The following is a 20,786-nucleotide window of genomic DNA, read 5'->3' on the forward strand; positions in this document are numbered from 1 at the left end:
GGGAGGGGGTTGTGGGCCCCCTGGAGGTCACCCCCCCCCAGATAGCATATGAACACTTCATAAGCCATGGCAAAACATTTTCACATTTCAAGAAATTTGCTGTGAAACCTCAGACTCATTGAAAGATGTGTAGAATAGCAGGAAATTAGCTTTAAAATTACAAAATTATCTCAACCTCACTGTAAAATGTGTAGAATAGCATGAAATTAGCTATTAAACAGCACATTTTTCTGTCTTCCCCATGACAATGTGTAGAATTGCAGGAAATGTGCTTTAAAGATAGACTCAGCGATATGAAGTAGATGCAGAAAGTAACAATTAAGATTGTTGAAGCACAAGGCTTAACTTCTCCCCTGTTTTGGTCCTGTAGCAGTCTGCATGCGCAGATACTGTGTGTGACTGTGTGAGAGCAAAGTCTTGCATCTTGCTCATCTCAATATCTGCGCTGCTGCTCGTTGCAACGTGATTTAGCTGAGTCTACCTCCAAAACAAACAACATTTTGTCTCAGCCTCATTGCAAAATGTGTAGAATAGCATGAGATTAGCTATAAAACTGCGAATTGTTCTCTTTGACCATGGCAAAATTTGTAGAATTTAGTGTCATTTGACCAAAGCACCGGTTCCAATCCAAGTACATTTGTTTGATGACATGAAAATAGAGCTCTTTGGCAATGCACACCAGTGGTCGGTTTGGAGTCAAAATGCATGAGCAGAAAAGAACCCCATACCTACTGTAAAATATGGTGGTGGATCTTTGATGTTATGGGGCTGTTTTGCTTCCACTGGTGCTGGGGCCCTTAGTCAACGGCATCATGAACCCAGTACCAGGATATTTTTGCCAAAAATCTGGTTGCCTATTTACATTTAACATTTACATTTAAGTCATTTAGCAGACACTCTTATCCAGAGCGACTTACAATGCCAGAAGGCTAAAACTTGGCCCCTAGTGGATCTTCCAGCAAGACAATAAACCCAAGCACACAACAAAATCCACAAAGAAATTGTTAATTGGCCACAAAATCAAAATGTTGCAATGGCCATCTGAGTACGGACTTCAAAACCATGGAAAACATGTGGTTTGAACTGAAGAGGGCAGTCCACTAGCACAGACGAAGGAAATCAAGGCTCTTGAAGGGTTCTGTATGGAGGAATGGTCTAAGATCCCTCCCAATGTGTTCTTCAACTCATACAACATTTCAGAAAAAGGCTCAGTGCCGTTATCCTTCTGTACCGCCCTGGCCATTGAGAGGGTTTTTTGTTCTCTATTTTTGGTTAGGCCAGGGTGTGACATGGGTGAACGTTCTAGGTTTCTTTTCCTATGTTGGTGGTTTTCTTTGTTTCGGCCGTGTATGGCTCTCAATCAGGAACAGGTGTAGATCGTTGTTGCTGATTGAGAGTCATACATAGGCAGCCTGTTTTTTCTTTGGGGTTGGTGATTGAATGTTTTCTGTTTAGTTTGTTCCTGACAGAACTGTTGCTGGTCGTTTTTTGGTTCTTTTTGTATAGTGTTCATTCGGTTATTAAAATCCTGTAAGATGAACACATCCTCCGCTGCACCTTGGTCTCATTTGAGCGACGGCCGTTACAGATTCACCCACCAACAACGGACCAAGCAGCGGAGGAAGGAGCAGCACCAGGAGAGGAGCATTATGGACTCCTGGACTTGGGAGGACATTTTGGACGGGGCAGGACCATGGGCTCAAGCTGGGGAGTATCGCCACCCGCAGTGGGAGATCGAGGCAGCGAGAGCGGAGAGGCAATGGTATGAGGCAAGGGAGCGCAACAGGCACGAGAGGCAGCCCCCCCAAAACATTTTGGGGGGTCACACGGGGAGTGTGGCAGAGCCAGGATGGAATTCTGGGCCAACTCCCCGTACTTACCGGAAGCAGCATGGTACTGGTCAGGCACCGTGTTATGCTGTGAAGCGCACGGTGTCTCCAGTGCGCACTCATAGCCCAGTGCGCTATAGGCCAGCCCCCCGCAAGTGCCATGCGAGTGTGGGCATCGAGCCAGGGCGGATTGTGCCAGCTCAGCGCGTCTGGTCTCCAGTGCGCCATTTTGGTCCAGGCTATCCTGCGCCGGCTCTGCGCACTGTGTCTCCAGGGCGCTGGGAGGGCTCAGTTCGTCCTATGCCTGCGCTCCGCCCGTGCCGGGCAAGAGTGGGCATTCAGCCTGGAGTAGGGGTGGCAAGCCTACGCACCAGAACTCCAGTGCTCCCCCACAGCCCGGTCTATCCTGTGCCTCCTCCTCGGACCAGGCCTCCAGTGGGTCTCCCCATCCTGGTCTATCCTGTGCCTCCTCCTCGGACCAGGCCTCCAGTGGATCTCTCCAGCCTGGTGAGTCCAGTGCCTGCGCCCAGAGCCAGGCCTCCTGCATGTCTCGCAAGCCTGGTGAATCCTGGGCCAGAGCCGCCAGAGCCGCCCGCCAGTCCGGAGCCGCCAGAGCCGCCCGCCTGTCCGGAGCCGCCAGGGTCGCCCGCCTGTCCGGAGCCGCCAGGGTCGCCCGCCTGTCCGGAGCCGCAGCCAGGGTCGTTCGCCTGTCCGGAGCCGCAGCCAGGGTCGCTCGCCAGCCGGGCGCAGCCAGGGTCGCCCGCCAGTCCTCCGGCGCAGCCAGGGACGCCACCTAAGTGGGCTAAGCCGAGGGTGGAGCGGGGTCCACGTCCCGCACCAGAGCCGCCGCCGTAGGAAGGCCCACCCGGACCCTCCCCTTTAGAGTCAGGTTTTGCGGCCGGAGTCCGCACCTTTGGGGGGGTACTGTAACGCCCTGGCCATAGAGAGGGTTTTTTGTTCTCTATTTTTGGTTAGCCCAGGGTGTGACATGGGTGGGCGTTCTAGGTTTCTTTTTCTATGTTGGTGGTTTTCTTTGTTTCGGCCGTGTATGGCTCTCAATCAGGAACAGTTGTAGATCGTTGTTGCTGATTGAGAGTCATACATAGGCAGACTGTTTTTCCTTTGGGGTTGGTGGGTGAATGTTTTCTGTTTAGTTTGTTCCTGACAGAACTGTTGCTGGTCGTTTTTTGGTTCTTTTTGTATAGTGTTCATTCGGTTATTAAAATCTTGTAAGATGAACACATCCTCCGCTGCACCTTGGTCTCATTTGAGCGACGGCCGTTACACCTTCCAAGGTGAGGTATTGAAAACATGGGTGTCAATCATTTTGACCCCTACCTTTTTGAGATTGTTTTTATTACTTTCTCTGAGCAATTGCATTAGTATAAAATAATATCATTTCCCTTGGTTTTTAGCAGATAATATAGCTCAGTATTTGAATAATGTATTTTATACAGTCATTTTTGCTCATCTTTATCAAGGGTGTTAATAATTTCAGACCCGATTGTATATAGAGAGTTTGCGACTCTCTCCCTTTTTTAAAATCAACTTCACTTAAAATCACAAAAAGTAGAAAGATTGGAATTTCTCATTTGGTATGCAAATGTGGTGTTACCTGGCTTACACAATGCAGCCTGGTTCATTATGTAAATCTTTGAGTGATAAGAAATCTTTGAAAATTCTCTCACGCCAATGGGATGTTGTTTTATTCACAAATCACAAACGTTGTATAGATTCCATCAAAATACTGAAGGGAGCACATTTAGAAAACTCATCCTTTTACAATGAGAAGCCATGGCTGACAGCAAAGAGTTAACTGCCACTCTTCTTAAGAGGGGCGGGAAGTTACAGATGTCGTCACGGAGTTGCTCATACACCTGTAGCTAGGTAGAACCACATTCATCATACTGTTTACCTAGGTTAAAATAGCTCCTTATAAATATGACCTGAAGTCACATTGAAGCAAGCATTCCTACGCGCACACCCTCTGGCATGAATTTGTCAGTATAGTGAGAACTTTATCACAGATAAGGCTGGCTGGCCATGATGACCAACAACCTCGCCTCACACCCCACCAAGCAAGCCAGCTGAGGACTCTCTCTCCACTGTCAGAGCAGAAGAAAGCACTCCGACCACCTGATAGTGTTTGAGGCACGGCTCCAGGTATCCTGCCTAATCACCCTCTCTCTCTCTGACACATCATTGCCTCATGACCTGAGGGCCACAATCATCTGTTACAACCTGACGACTGAAACAGCCAACCAGAGAAGACCACTAGAAGAGAGCCTACATATTAAACTCATCCACCACCAGAGGAGCTTGGGACTTGAGCTTCTGCCCATCTGCATTGTGACTCACTGTGGAATTCTTCAGCACCTGCACAAGAAGTCCATTGACAGACGTGAAGACAGATATCCAGAGTGACAGTCTACCAGCTCAAACACCATCAGCAGCCTGCTTCTCTGACCAGGTATGTCTATGGACACGCCTGGGTTTGGGACAGATAGAGATGGATCTTTTTTATAATGAAGTGGTAGACTGTCTTGAACTATGCAAGGTGGGGATGGTGGAGATGTTGATCAGTATGATTACTATGAGTTATATTCTTGAGGATAACATACTATGGAACCAGTTTGATAGGAAGACTTTCAGACAGGGATTTACACTGTAGCAGTGGACTGTTGGAGTGCTGTATCTACCATGCCACTCTTTACAGAAGGGGTCACAGTTGTACTGGACAAAGTGTCATCAAGACACTGATGAAGAATGTTTGAAGGAAACACTGTATTCACTTTTTCACTCTGTTACTGTTTTTGGCAATTTCAAAGTCACTCCGATTTTCTTTGCAATATCAGAGGTGATAGAAAGAGAATCACGTGGCATTTTCATGCACCTCGGATATAAAGTTCACATGGTCTGTTTCCTTTTGATGCATTGACATTTCCTTGTTTTTCCTTGCATCCATGGAAAGTGCACAAAACTGCTGTTTAGTACGCACAGGTTAATCACACACCTGCAATGTTTTTCCGTTTTATTAAGCAGGCCCCAAGGGACACCAAACCAGTTCAACAGGTGTAATGAGTGTTTAACCACCCTCTTCTCATGAATGTGTGCCTGAATTCTGTTTGGAGGTTTAGACGACACACACACACACACAGATGCACACACACACACACACACACACACACACACACACACACACACACACTGAGAAATGATTTTTTAATGCTAGTAAAGTATCTAGATAAAGAAATAGGTGTGAATTTAAAGTAGCCCTCCCTTTGTTTAATGTGTAGGGGAATGAAATGAGTAATACATGACCAAATATCTTTCATATCGACTGAATGCCTCTGATATCACTTTAGCCATTGTTATCTATCAAGGTGTATTTTTGAACCCAGTGCTTTGTTCTAAAGAAGTATTTATTTCACATGTATACTATAGTCACACACGCACACATACCCACCAGGAAAACATAAAGATGGAGTGTGATTGTAAGACACTACCTTCTTCATTAGAATGAATATATCTCAATTCTCAAACTATTAAAACATTCATGATTTGTACATGGTGTTATACTCAAACAATACTTTCCCTTTATTGAACTATTTCATTTCCCATAGAAGGCCCCCACTTTACAGTATTTGGTCCTCCGGCTATTTTAACTTCCCTGTAATAACTCACCAATTATGTTACACTTAGTATTGGACATGATAAGCAATCAGCCAAAACCCCTCAAGCACTAAATAGTAATAAAAACCTAAATGCATTTCCCACTTTATCACACAAATGCACTATACTCTCATTTATACACCTTAGTGTCAATAGCAAGATACAGCACAAGTCATACATAGGTTGGTACATTCTGGTTCTAGTGCACAGAGACACAGCACTTCTCAACAGTCTCAATATTGAATTTATGTACAGTTTTTCATCTGAGCCCTTCTATTTGCTGGATCATTTTATAATATGTGAATACGGCCAGGGCAGTATTATGAGCGGTTGCGGTTTAACCAGCACGTCAGAGGATACAATGCCACCTCCACTTCAGCTGTTACTCACACCATGAATATGGGCTGGGTTATTTTTTGTCCACCTTTTGTCTAGTATGCTGTGAGGGCAGATACTTTCATTTTGCAATTAACCTCAAATACGTTTTGGTGACCTAAAAAACTTAACCTGGTCAGTGTCCACCAGTACCTGAGCAACCAGCCAAACACCCCAGGGCCTCAGTCTGTAAGTGCTGATTCAGCTATCATGGATACAGTATTGCATGACATTGTGGACATTTATATAAATGAACTTACTGTATATAAATTACAGTTTTTTTTCAATGATTTTGGTGCAAGTACTGTGTGTGGTAAATTTTCACAACTCTAAGTACAAATATCTAAACAGTTCATCAAGATGGCTCATGTTTCAAAACTCTAAGCACATTTTCAATTGACTGAGTACGACAAACAAATTCTCAAAGTCACTTGTTCCGTGCACCAAATCACTCTTTCAATTTGGATACCTGTTCATATTTGCTTTTCAAAATACAATACTCCAATTTTTATATGATTTTCTTTTCATTTGTTGACAATACATTTAACTATCACTTTATCAATCTGCTCAAAACTGCTAACTGCTGAATCAAAATCGCATATCAATTTCCTCCCGAGTGGCGTAGCGGTCTAAGGCACTACATAGCAGTGCTTGAGACGTCACTACATCCTGGGTTTGATCCCAGGCTGTGGCACAGCCGGCAGTGACCGGGAGACCCATGAAGCAGCGTACAATTGGCCCAGCATCGTCCGGGTTAGAGGAGGGTTTGGCCAGCCAGGATTTCCTTGTCCCATCGCGCTCTAGTGACTCCTTCTGGTGGGCCGGGTGCCTGCAAGCTAACTTCGGTCGCCAGTTGGATGGTGTTTCCTCCAACACATTGGTGCGGCTGGCTTCTGAGTTAAGCGAGCAGTGTGTCAAGAAGCAGTGCGGCTTGGCAGGGTTGTGTTTCAGAGGACGAATGGCTCTCGACCTTCGCCTCACCCAAGTCCGTAGGGGAGATGCAGCGATGGGACAAGACTGTAATTGGATATCACGAAATTGGGGGGGAAAGGGGTTAAAGTACCAGCAAAACAAAATATGTGCTGAACACTGTACAATTCTATATTTTTACATCATAAATGTATCAACTGAAATCCATTTATGTTCGAAAGTAAAACCAAATCATATATAGATGTGGCTGTAAATACTACATCATCGTCCTCCATCAGCCAGTGTGCTTCAATATTTCAAAGTGGAAAGAGGCACTATGTGCTACCATTTGGAATTATAGTGTGTTGTACAATGCACTGCTAAAATACCTGGGTTGTATATAACAATATATTCCACTCATCTGAATTTCATTGATACACTGTGAGCTGATTCATTTCGCCTGTCACGTCCTGACCCTAGTAAGATGTAATTTTCTACAGTAGAGTAGGTCAGGGGGTTTGTGTTTTTCTATATTTTCTATTTCTATGTTTGTGTTGTAGGTTTTCTATTTCTATGTTGTTTTTTGGGTTGATCTCCAATTGGAGGCAGCTGGTCCTCGTTGCCTCTGATTGGAGATCATATTTAAGTAGGGGTTTTTCTTCCTGGGTTTTGTGGGTGAATATCTTTTGAGTAGTGTTTGTTTCTCTATGCGTCACAGTTTGTTGTTTTTGTAAATTCAGTTATTTTGTGTATTGAAAAAGTTTCACGGCTTTATTAAATATGTGGAACTACAAACACGCTGCGCCTTGGTCCGATCCTTTCGACAGCCGTGACATTGCCAAGGAGAGAGACATGCGATGCTGTATCAGTTTACTTAGAAAGGTGATTTTCTACAATGTTGCATAGGGCAGAAATGGAATACACAGCACCTTGCTACACAAATATACATTTTTACAGTAGCCAACTGCTTTACAATACCCCTACAATACCCTTATATCTGATCATTTGTTCCACGTATGTACTGTATAAAGATAATGAAAGTGTAAGACTGACATGTTTCTTAACATGGTCTCAACCTGTCATCGGTTTGCAAAAACAAATTGCATGTCAAGTTATAGTCAAATACTAGAAATGTGTATCTTGTATTTTTTGCTATTGGATTAAAAGGTAGTTAAAATTAGTAAATGGTGAGGCTATCATTATTTGGTCCTGTGTTGCTCAGTTGGTAGAGCACAGCACTTGCTACACCAGTGTTGTGGGTTTGATTCCCACGGGGGACCAGTTAATAAAAGTATGAAAAATGTATGCACTCATTACTGTAAATCACTCTGGATAAGAGTGTCTGCTAAATGACGTAAATGTAAATTTGATGTATTGATGGCTAAACAAAATGTTCTCATGGTATTTAAACGAAAATCAAATCATCATATTTATTGGTTGCATACACATATTTAGCAGATGTTATTGCGAGTGTAGAGAAATGCTTGTGAATATAGCGTGAGAAATAACACACACAAAAAAATAATACTGCAAAGTTGCTTAGAAGCCAGGAACCAGGCGACCATGTCTATCAGTGCCATTTTATTTTTATGAACTCTAATCAAGAGTTCTGAACATAAGAATTGGGACATTACAAGTGAATCAGTTTAGAGTTTTGTAGTTTTGAAAATACACCACTTACATCTGAAAAATGTGCCAAAGTGATTGAAAAGAACTGATATACAGTGCCTTCAGAAAGTATTCAGACCCCTTGACTTTTTTCACATTTGTTACATTACAGCTTGATTCTAAAATTGATTAAATAGGTTTTTTCCCTCATCAATCTACACACAATACTCCATAATGACAAAACAAAAACAGGTTTTTAGAAAATTTTGCAAATGTATGAAATAAAAATCCCGGAAATATGACATTTACATAAGTATTCAGACCATTTACTCAGTACTTTGTTGAAGCACCATTGGCAGCGATTACAGCCTTGAGTCATTACATTTACATTTTAGTCATTTAGCAGACGCTCTTATCCAGAGCAACGTACAGTAGTGAATGCATACATTTCATACATTTTTTTCGTACTGGTCCCCCGTGGGAGTCTTTGGTATGACGCTACGAGCTTGGCACACCTGTATTTGGGGAGTTTCTCCCATTCTTCTCTGCAAGATCCTCCTCTAGCTCTGTCAGGTTGGATGAGGAGCGTCGATGCAATGCTATTTTCAGGTCTTTTCAGGTTTTGAGAGTCTTAAGGTGCCTTTTGGCAAACTCCAAGTGGGCTGTCATGTGCCTTTTACTGAGGAGTGGCTTCCATTTGGCCAATCTACCATAAAGGCCTGATTGGTGGAGTACTGCAGAGATGGTTGTCCTTCTGGAAGGTTTTGGTACCCTTCCCCAGATCTGTGCCTTGACACAATCCTGTCTCGGAGCTCTAAGGACAATTCCTTTGACCTCACGGCTTGGTTTTTGCTCTGACATGCACTGTCAACTGTGGGACCTTATATAGAAATCATGTCCAATCAATTGAATTTACCACAGGTGGACTCCAATCAAGTTGTAGAAACATCTCAAGGATGATCAATGGAAACAGGATGCGCCTGAGCTCAATTTCAAGTCTCATAGCAAAGGGTCTGAATACTTATGTAAATAAGGTATTTCTGTTTTAAATTATTTATACATTTATAAACATTTCTAAAAACCTGTTTTCACTTTGTCATTATGGGGTATTGTGTTTAGACTGATGACAAAAATGTATTTCATCCATTTTAGAATAAGGCTTTAACAACAAAATGTGGAAAAAGTCAAGGGGTCTAAATACTTTCCGAATGCACTGTATTCCCATTGATTCTTGAAGAATATAACTCAGAAATGTCTCATGAGTTTACCCCATCAGAACCCAAAATATCATCTTGTTTTAATCAAATGTTTGTAAACAATATAAAGGTAAACAAGTGCTGTATAGCCTCAAAACATGGTTAAAATTGTTATTTTGATATCATGGATGGTCAGTCCTTGCATCTATAGCTCTGTCTATGAATTTGAAAGTGGTTACATTCTTCCAGGCCCATCCCTCAGTTTTCTTTTTAACCAAAACAGAGGGCAGGTGACCACTTTGTTATTGTATCAATTAAGGATTCTAGCTTTTAATGGGACAATGCTACTTACTTCACCCTAGATTATCACCTCTTAACCCAGTGATTATAATGGATAGACTGGATGTCAGTATACTCACATGTAGTATCATTTAATGCATTAGCACCCAGTCTTGACATTACATGATGTCTGTTACCTTGTGTTTAAGTGATAATGTCTGAGAAGCCGGTGTCCATGAACAACGCAATTAAACCTAATTGCTCTGGATAAGAGTGTCTGCTAAAATGTAAATAACAATTTACATATTTTCATTAAAAACATAATTTTTATGAATTTATTCAGACTATTTCATCCTTCCACGATATATAGTACCGACACAAATCTAAGGTTGCTAGCCAAGCCGGCTGGTAGTTTGTTCTATCGGTTCGGTTGCCAGAGACGCGACACGGTCTTAAATCTTTTTGTTCTGTATCTATGGACGTGACCCAGTCCCTTGTTCTATTGTCAATGTTCTTATTGCTATCTGGGAAACTACGGCTAATTTACAATCACGTCAAACGGTGCAGCCAGAATAACAGCAAAGTAGCTGCATTTGCATTTGTTTAAGCTGTTTCCTAGTGACATTTATTTGGATACATCCATAACAATGAGCTAATGATGAGTGATTTCGTCTGGCATAGAAAATGTGCTCTCTCTCAGGACACTGTTGTTCAGAGGACCTAGCCAACAACACAGCTAACACAATCACTTCAAACTAAAGCTGGAAAGACTGCAAACTGGCTGCACTTCATTTAGTTTGACCTGTTTTCTATTGACATTTGCATACATCCATAAAGATTATGCCAGCAGATTCATGATTTTGACTGTCTGAGAAAAGCCGTCTGCCTGTCTGTCTCGTCCAGACACGTTCATTACTATGGGACAGCTGGAGATCAAATTTGAATATTGAAACAATGTTGCAAATGTCGGAGAGACAGACAGCAAGGCTTATACAAATCTCCACTGTTGGAAACTAAATGTTAGTCTAAAAGAAATGTGAGATAATGTCTAGATGCTTTTTATAGTGGAGCTCAAGTTTATAAGTTGCCTGGCTGGGCTGATGAGACAGTGGATTGCGCAGTCAGATGGAACAGAGTGAATAGGCATTTTAACATCATAGATTTAGCCAGTGGTAATTTGTGGAATAGACACCATCTGGAATCCATTTTTAACCAATCAGCATTCAGGATTAGACGCACCCTTTGTATAATCTCACAGAACCAACTATCAAACTAACTGTCATTTGTCACTTGTAGCGTTAGGGTAAAGCCCATTTATGCTTGATCTGTAAGTGTGGTCTCAGGCTCCATGTGGAGGATGTGATGTAATCGGAGCCTCTGGCGGCACGTAAAGGCCAAATTGAGCTCCTTACTGCATCGCTGTGTGCCTCTCACATTTTGTAACAATGTAGAGGGCTCCTTATAGCTCCGCACTGACATGATTGGTTGACAGTAGAACACTTCCTTGACAACTTCCCTCACTTCTGCTCCGCGAAGCGCTTAAAGTATGAATGCCTTGACTTCTGCAGAGGCCATATCCCCGTAAATTCTGCTCGGCCAGTGCAGACGTTGGATTGACCAAGCAGCGTCTGCATTGGTTGTGCAGTGCCTTTCAGTGTTTCTATAGCTCTGACTAGGGGAAGAGGTTACTGATAACATGACAAAAAGTCAGCCCTTTGAAATTCTTACACACCATACTCAAACGTGCTACTCTACATAATGAAGTGTTGTTTTTATGAACATTTCAAAGAAAGTACCAACAGAACAAACAACATTAATGAAATGTCATGTTTGCTTTAGGATTACTACTGTTTAATATTTTGACATTTGGATATGGTTTCAATGACGCATTAAGACAGCACTGTCTGAGGGAAAAGCTTGCCATGTGAACTTGAAAAGGAAAATAAGCCAGTCCAACAAAGTGACTAGAAAATTCTAATTAGAAATTGTCACTCATGGATGACAGTTGATTTTTTTTCACCAGACAGGATAAAAAAAGCACTTTTCTTACACCTTACATTTGTTATGTCGATATGTGAATAGTTTGCCATCAAGTTTGCTATTGTTTTGAGACCTTTTGGAAAGGATATTTTTGTGTATCCTGTATAAATCCCTTTATATAACATGCCTGATGAATGTCTTCCTTTCTGATCTCCAGCACTGTTGAAGCTATGGGGAGTCCAGGCTGTGATTGCGTGGGGAGCACAGTGCCCCTTCCCCTGATGAGTTTCAATGACTACCCCTACAGTGTGTCTGCCCTGAGGGCCTGGGAGGAGGAGGACACCAAGCCGCCCCGTGGACTGATAAGTGTGCCTAAACACACCGCTCCTGAACGCAGCCTGCAAGGGGTGTTCCTGCCCTGCTCTGACATGCTCCTCACTGAAGACAGCTTGTGGCTGTTGAAGAAGAAAGGGGCAGCACCCCCTGAGCCCCCCTGTAAGCCCCTGGAGCAGTGCCCTGTCATCGACAGCCAGGGCATGGGGGTGAGCCTGGGATTGGAGGTCCCCTCTGGGCTAGAGGGACAGGTGGAAGAACGCTGTCTAGAGCAGGTCCAGAGCATTGTGTTGGGAGAGGTAATGAAGGACATAGAGACCGCCTGCAAGCTGCTCAACATTACCCCAGGTAGGAAAACTGTTTAACTACGAAGTTATTGTGTGCCTGTAATTTGTTACCATATTGTTACCATGGTATTACGGTTATTATTACTGTTATTACTGTGCTGTAAACTATGCTACTGTTTCATACAGTGCCTTCAGAAAGTATTCAGACCCCTTGACTTTTTCCAACATTTTGTTACGTTACAGCCTTATTCTAAAATGGATTAAAAAAAAAAAAAATCCTCAGAAATCTTCACACAATACCAGCATAATGACAAAGTGAAAACAGGTTTTTGCAAATGTATTAAAAATAAAAAACAGAAATACCTTCTTTACATGAGTATTCAGACCCTTCGCTATGAGATCAATTGATTGGACATGATTTGGAAAGGCACACACCTGTCTATATAAGGTCCCACAGTTGACAGTGCATGTCAGAGCAAAAACCATGACGTCAAAGGAATTGTCCGTAGAGCTCTGAAACAGGATTGTGTCGAGGCACAGATCTGCGGAAGTGTACCAAAACAATTATGCAGCATTGAATGTCCCCAAGAACACAGTGGCCTCCATCATTCTAAAATGGAAGAAGTTTGGAACCACCAAGACTCTTCCCAGAGCTGGCCTCCCAGCCAAACTGAGCAATCGGGGAAATGGGCCCAGGTCAGGGAAGTGACCAAGAACCTGATTGGTTCAGTGAAGCATGGTGGTGGCAGCATCATGCTGTGGGGATGTTTTTCAGTGGCAGAGACTGGGAGAGTAGTCAGGATTGAGGCAAAGATGAACGGAGAGAGATCCTTGATGAACACCCGCTCCAGAGCACTCAGGACCTCAGACTGGTGTGAAGGTTCACCTTCCAACAGGACAACGACCCTAACCACACAGCCAAGACAACGCAGTAGTGGCTTCGGGACAAGTCTCTGAATGTCCTCGAGTGGCCCAGCCAGAGCCTGGACTTGAACCCGATCGAACATCTCTGGAGAGACCTGAAAATAGCTGTGCAGCAACGCTCCCCATCCAACCTGGCTGAGCTTGAGAGGATCTGCAGAGAAGAATGGGAGAAACTCCCCAAATACAGGTGTGCCAAGCTTGTAGTGTCATACCCAAGAAGACTTGAGGCTGTAATCGCTGCCAAAGGTGCTTCAACAAAGTATTGAGTAAAGGGTCTGAATATTTATGTAAATGTGATATTTCTGTGTTTTTTTTTTTACAGTTTTTTTCTTTGTCATTATTGAGTATTGTGGGTAGATTAATAAAGATTTAAAAAAACGATTGAATCAATTTTAGAATAAGGCTGTAACCTACCAAAATGTGAAAAAAGGCAAGAGGTCTGAATAGTCTCCAAAAGGGATAGACCTCATGTCTCTATCAGTCTCAGGGCCTGTCATGTTCACAACAGTTAAACATGTGACCTGTCACTGTCTGTAGAATGACAGAGAATAAGGATAAAAGAGCACTGAGAAAAGTCTCACAGTTGAAATACCCCATTATCCACTGTCAGATCTTACTTATAGGAAAGCAAACAAAACAGTAAAGGTCACCATTTACTGTAGGGTGCCCTTTTTTATGCGACGTTGTGACTTCTATGCTAATAAATAAGACTTCTATGCTAATAATATACACTGCTCAAAAAAATAAAGGGGACACTTAACACAATGTAACTCCAAGTCAATCACATTTCTGTGAAATCAAACTGTCCACTTAGGAAGCAACACTGATTGACAATACATTTCACATGCTGTTGTGCAAATGGAATAGACAACAGGTGGAAAGTATAGGCAATTAGCAAGACACCCCCAATAAAGGAGTGGTTCTGCAGGTGGGGACCACAGACCACTTCTCAATTCCTATGCTTCCTGGCTGATGTTTTAGTCACTTTTGAATGCTGGCGGTGCTTTCACTCTAGTGGTAGCATGAGACGGAGTCTACAACCCACACAAGTGGCTCAGGTAGTGCAGCTCATCCAAGATGGCACATCAATGCGAGCTGTGGCAAGAAGGTTTGCTGTGTCTGTCAGCGTAGTGTCCAGAGCATGGAGGCGCTACCAGGAGACAGGCCAGTACATCAGGAGACGTGGAGGAGGCCGTAGGAGGGCAACAACCCAGCAGCAGGACCGCTACCTACGCCTTTGTGCAAGGAGGAGCAGGAGAAGCACTGCCAGAGCCCTGCAAAATGACCTCCAGCAGGCCACAAATGTGCATGTGTCTGCTCAAACGGTCAGAAACAGACTCCATGAGGGTGGTATGAGGGCCCGACGTCCACAGGTGGGGGTTGTGCTTACAGCCCAACACCGTGCAGGACGTTTGGCATTTGCCAGAGAACACCAAGATTGGCAAATTCGCCACTGGCGCCCTGTGCTCTTCACAGATGAAAGCAGGTTCACACTGAGCACATGTGACAGACGTGACAGAGTCTGGAGACGCCGTGGAGAACGTTCTGCTGCCTGCAACATCCTCCAGCATGACCGGTTTGGCGGTGGGTCAGTCATGGTGTGGGGTAGCATTTCTTTGGGGGGCCGCACAGTCCTCCATGTGCTCGCCAGTGGTAGCCTGACTGCCATTAGGTACCGAGATGAGATCCTCAGACCCCTTGTGAGACCATATGCTGGTGCGGTTGGCCCTGGGTTCCTCCTAATGCAAGACAATGCTAGACCTCATGTGGCTGGAGTGTGTCAGCAGTTCCTGCAAGAGGAAGGCATTGATGCTATGGACTGGCCCGCCCATTCCCCAGACCTGAATCCAATTGAGCACATCTGGGACATCATGTCTCGCTCCATCCACCAATGCCACGTTGCACCACAGACTGTCCAGGAGTTGGCGGATGCTTTAGTCCAGGTCTGGGAGGAGATCCCTCAGGAGACCATCCGCCACCTCATCAGGAGCATGCCCAGGCGTTGTAGGGAGGTCATACAGGCACGTGGAGGCCACACACACTACTGAGCCTCATTTTGACTTGTTTTAAGGACATTACATCAAAGTTGTATCAGCCTGTAGTGTGGTTTTCCACTTTAATTTTGAGTGTGACTCCAAATCCAGACCTCCATGGGTTGATAAATTGGATTTCCATTGATTATTTTTGTGTGATTTTGTTGTCAGCACATTCAACTATGTAAAGAAAAAAGTATTTAATAAGATTATTTCTTTCATTCAGATCTAGGATGTGTTGTTTAAGTGTTCCCTTTATTTTTTTGAGCAGTATATTATTATTATTATTATTATTATTATTATTGTTATTATTATCACTGCATTGTTGGGAAAGAGCTCTCAAGGTAAGGATTTTACTGTACTGTTTTACAGCTGTTGTATGCTGTGCACGTGGCGCTGAAACTTGAAACTTTAATACTTCTGACGCTGGGCTAAGCCCAATGACAGAAGTGTCTGGGGCCTCTCCGCCCTGTGCAAATGCCTCTGTTGACAATTCAGAATTTCACATGCCTCATTTCACATGCTCACTCACTCACTACCTGTCATAGGAAAGACAAATATCAGTTCAGAAATTGTATACAGTACAATGTACCTCATCGCCTCTGCAGAACCCATGGAGTGGAACTGTGGGAACGTCCAGAAGTGGCTGCTGTGGACAGAGCACCTGTACAGACTACCCCAGGTGGGAAAGGTGTTCCAGGAGCTCAGTGGGAAGGACCTGTGCTCCATGACAGAGGAGGACTTCAGGCAGCGCTCAATGCAATGTGGAGACCTGCTGTTTGCTCACCTGGACATCTGGAGATCAGGTAGGGCAACTGACAACCTTGAACGAATCTGTTATTCAGACTGTGGTATATATACACTGAGCGTACACAACATTAGAAACACCTTCCTAATATTGAGTTGCACCCCCTTTTGCCCTCAGAACAGCCTCAATTTGCTGGGGCATTGACTCTACAAGGTGTCGAAAACGTTCCACAGGGTTGCTGGCCCATGTTGACTCCAATGCTTCCCACTCTTGTGTCAAGTTGGCTGGATGTCCTTTGGGTGGTGGGCCATTCTTGATATACATGGGAAACTGTTGAGTGTGAAAAACCCAGCAGCGTTACAGTTCTTGACACACTGAAACTGGTGCACCTGGCACCTACTACCATACCCCGTACAAAGACACTTAAATATTTTGTCTTGCCCATTCACCCTCTGAGTGGCACACATACACAATCCATGTCTCAATTGTATCAAGGCTTAAAAATACTTATTTAACCTGTCGCCTCCCCTTTATCAACAATGATTGAAGTGGACTTAACAAGTGACATCAATAAGGGATCATAACTTCCACCTGGATTCACCTGGTCAGTCTATGGCATGGAAAGAGCAGGTGTTCTTAATGTTTTGTACGCTTATATTATAATATGGCATATATTTAATTTATGGTGTGCGTCATTCCATTGAAAATTATTGAATGTTTTATAGCCACAAGCCAAAGCCTTGGCTCATTCACTATATAGATAGTACTGTAGTTTTCAGATATTTTCTTAGTCATATGTTGAGATAACAAATGCGTAATCCTGTTCAATGTTGTTTTTGTCACAGCTGCGTGCATGAAAGAGTGTTGCACACCAGGAGATACCAAGTTACATGGTGCTGAGGAGACGTGTCCAGAGGCTGACTCATCCTGCTCAAGCCAGCCCATCCACCTGTGGCAGTTCCTTAGACAGCTGCTCCTCAAGCCACACAACTATGGACGCTGCATCCGCTGGCTCAACAAGGAGAAAGGTGAGTGGGCAGGGGAAAGAGGGGGGAGTCCAGACAGGTGTATGGTGTAGCCTGGAATTTCAGCCTGTTCAGGTGGGATAGAGTTTTTGGCCTGGATCATGACATCACAATCTGATCTGATTATTCTGACCAATGACCAGTCATCTTTTATTTTGCATATGATTCCTCCTTTGAAAGGGTAGGCTCTAGACTCTAGATTCAAGACGGTCCGATGCGCCAATCAGGGCGGTGTATGTAGATATATTTAAATTCCTATAAACACGCCCACAGGCACAGACTGAGCATTTCAATGACAAAAGGTTCTTTTTATATTTTTATGAAATAGACACAGACATTAATTTATTAAAAATATAGTGATGATTTAAAAGCTAAAATAAAAAGACTGGATGGGGGCTTTAAAGCTGAGGGTGTCCTAAAATGTACACTGTAAGGGTGAGAACATTTGGCCATGTGAACTGACTTGGGTTATTAAACATTTGGGGCTTATTGTCCATTGGTTGCTGAAAAAAGTGAAATGTTCCATCTCTTGCATTTTATTTTTCCTTTAATCATCAGGTATCTTCAAAATCGAAAACTCGGCTCATGTAGCCAGGTTATGGGGCCTCAGAAAGAACCGTCCAGCTATGAACTACGACAAGCTGAGTCGCTCTATCCGACAGTACTACAAGAAGGGCATCATCCGCAAGCCTGATGTGTCCCAGAGACTGGTCTATCAGTTTGTCCACCCTGTATGAAACTGTTGAGCAGCCAGCCAGAAGAGGAGAACACGAGTGGTGATGACTGGTGACAACTGAAAAAAGCCTCTAACTGCTGTTTTAGCTCCAGCATTAACAATGCACTGTATAGACTGCCTCCTGCATTGTGCACTCCTGCCTAATTTCAATATTCTTATGTGTAACCTGATTGCATATGGGAATTTATTGTCACATTGCATTAGATATGTAATGTTTTACATTTCCAATATTGTTGAAACAATTTTAATATTAATTGTCCAATATTTCATTTTTACAAATGTCAATTCCATATGTTTGTATACTTTGATTATGAACTCACATTAATCACCAGTACATCAGCTACTATTTATTTCTTCATTTGTAATGGTTGCTCTTTTTAGTGCCATTTACATTTCAACATGTCCCTCCTTACAACCCATAGCACTTACAAATGTTACGATTTACATAATTAGTTCTCTGAAGCTTGCTTAGGAAACTACAGTGGACTAAGCTATGGTGAATATACAATGTACTATAGAATGGATTGAATATGTTCACTGCTGATCTCTAGTAGCAGTCCAATGTTAAGGCCACTTCCTGGGTCACAGTCACAGTAGTTTACCCCATACAGTAGGGCCAATTATGATCCTGATGTAGATTTGTAATATTACAGATCTCATTGAACTGAAATTATTTGACTCCGGTGCCCATTCCCTGGCGGAAGAATACAGTCTAATAAGAATTAGTGAATACAGTGAACTGCTGTAATACAAGCATTTCAATACCACTGCCACATTTCAAGTGCTAGGAACTGTATGTAGAGTCGAATACCTGTGTCAGAGATTTAGTGACTGGATACATACAAATGTTGGAATATAATATTGCATATTTATAATGACAATGTGTAAGAATGTGTTTAAATACTGAATGTGTTTAAAACAAAGCAGCCTTTTTTCATCAAGCACCCTAAGACTACAATCATAGCATTTCATAACCCATAATGCACAGTCAAAATGCATTCAAAAAACACACACAGGACACAAAACATTTTGTTTGTATTCTCAACAAACTTGTTTTCCCCTTTCAAACCAATATCGTAATATTGACACCATCACAACAGCTTTGATTCAGAATATCATCCTTATAATCATCTTTATGCATATTTAAATGAACCTTGTGTTACATTAAGATGAACAGGCACTACACCAGTTAGGAGATCAAATTACATCACTAACTATAAACATACACACGTCTGCTAAGACAGGGGTTTCACAACATGAGCCGTGTCCCTCTTGTGTGCATAAGGAAGAGAAAAATCAACGTAAAAAAGCATTTACATATTCACCATTTTTACTGCCTCAATGTAGTTAGGTTTAATTTCCAACTCAACACAGTTGTACAGTTACAATAGAATATAATCCTTAAATTACATCATCATATACAAATCTGACAGCGTGGGGTAACATCACGCTCTTATATGGTACATTGACAATTCCATTGCGATGCAATTCATACGATATGGTACCTATTACCTAATATGCTTTCCATTGCTGTTATTTTGTTGTAACACATTTGCATGTATGACACAACATTTTGTCTTAGTATTTGATCACTTGCATTTTTTTTATATATTTTTTTTTTTACAGTTACACAACTCATACACGCTGGATGATAAAGATTTTTGTTTCCCAAAAAATATCTACCCGAGGTGTGTGTGTGTGTGTGTGTGTGTGTAAAGGCTATAAGATCATTTGATGATATTAGTTATTTTTGCTGGGCAGTTTACACTAAGATACATAACTTGTGAGCTGGTGATGTGTTCTCTCAACAGTGATACCAAGACCTGGTGAAATCTCCTCTGAAGCCATAACCTAAACACATCTTGCCAATATAATAATGTTCTATGACATAAAACTTGAGGTTTAACCTCATGTCCATGACCCCTGTTCTGTGCAAAGCTTTCTGCTCTCACAACATTATTGCATGTCTGATTTAGATAGTCCACCATTGGCAAAAATATTTGCATCAGACAACATCTGATAAGCTAGATTTGTCAGCAAGTACTGTAGTATTTTCTGTATATACAGTACGTGTATTTAAAGCAGGGGCTGAGTTAGGTGTGAGCATGTGAAGTATACTACCAGGAGAAATCTAAAGTAGAGTTAATTACTTCTGTCAAATAAAGGATTTCTGATATACTGTAGTCACTGTGGTATGCTCTTGTCTTCCCCCCTGTGGATCAACTATTGAATGATCAAATAAATACTGAGCCAACAGGTAGCAGTTAGTTGCATGACAGGGTTATGTGATATGTGAGTTATTGCATGAGGAAAGAGTTTTATGCATTTCAGATTTCGGTCATTCTTTGGCTCAGTAGGGGGCCGATTCCGACCCGAGTTAAGTGCGCGTAAATGAAACATAGTTCCCTTTTTATGAACTTTTATCTCTATGCTTGTTCTGACCTTGAATTTAAGCATGAGAATAGCATGCTATTCACCTGCTATTGGTTCGGGGTAGAGATCTAAGAAACAAAGGCGTGACGGCGGAGTGTCTACAGATACGCCGTATTCTGACCGTGACCTAATTCCCTAATAATTCCACTACATTGACACTGTAGCGAATCTGCCAGTTCCAATTGGAAAAAGCATCAATTTTTTCCCTAGATAGAAATAACAGCATTATCCATGCACTGCCATGTTTAAATTGATAAGAGCTATTGATAAGAGCTAGGTAAATGAGTAATCCGTTTGGAGAAGGGGATTATAAATACACATAGCAATTGTTTTAGATGATTTTTCCTTATGATCCCAGGAGACGAATGTGAAACCAGTCATATGGAAGCAAACTGAAAATCATATGAACATGACATTTA

At 42.5% G+C, this 20,786-nt stretch overlaps 1 protein-coding gene across 1 annotated transcript; it reads left to right on the forward strand.

Moving 5' to 3' along the window:
* The first annotated feature begins 3,777 nt into the window (after nucleotides 1-3,777).
* Nucleotides 3,778-20,110, forward strand: LOC106566918 (SAM pointed domain-containing Ets transcription factor). The gene is made up of 5 exons (XM_014135522.2): nucleotides 3,778-4,299; nucleotides 12,066-12,529; nucleotides 16,034-16,231; nucleotides 17,019-17,201; nucleotides 17,757-20,110. The coding sequence occupies exons 2-5, from the start codon at nucleotides 12,079-12,081 to the stop codon at nucleotides 17,933-17,935; spliced, it is 1,011 nt and encodes a 336-aa protein (XP_013990997.2). The 5' UTR covers nucleotides 3,778-4,299; nucleotides 12,066-12,078; the 3' UTR covers nucleotides 17,936-20,110.
* Nucleotides 20,111-20,786: the final 676 nt, after the last annotated feature.

Source organism: Salmo salar, chromosome ssa13, assembly GCF_905237065.1.
Source record: "Salmo salar chromosome ssa13, Ssal_v3.1, whole genome shotgun sequence".
NCBI lineage: Eukaryota > Metazoa > Chordata > Actinopteri > Salmoniformes > Salmonidae > Salmo > Salmo salar.

Bases quoted from the DNA above. Each gene is read 5' to 3' on its own strand.
- LOC106566918 (XM_014135522.2), top strand. From the start codon at position 12,079: ATGGGGAGTCCAGGCTGTGATTGCGTGGGGAGCACAGTGCCCCTTCCC. The intron at 16,232-17,018 runs GTAGGGCAACTG...TTTTTGTCACAG, and splicing joins CCTGGACATCTGGAGATCAG to CTGCGTGCATGAAAGAGTGT. The intron at 17,202-17,756 runs GTGAGTGGGCAG...TTTAATCATCAG, and splicing joins CTGGCTCAACAAGGAGAAAG to GTATCTTCAAAATCGAAAAC.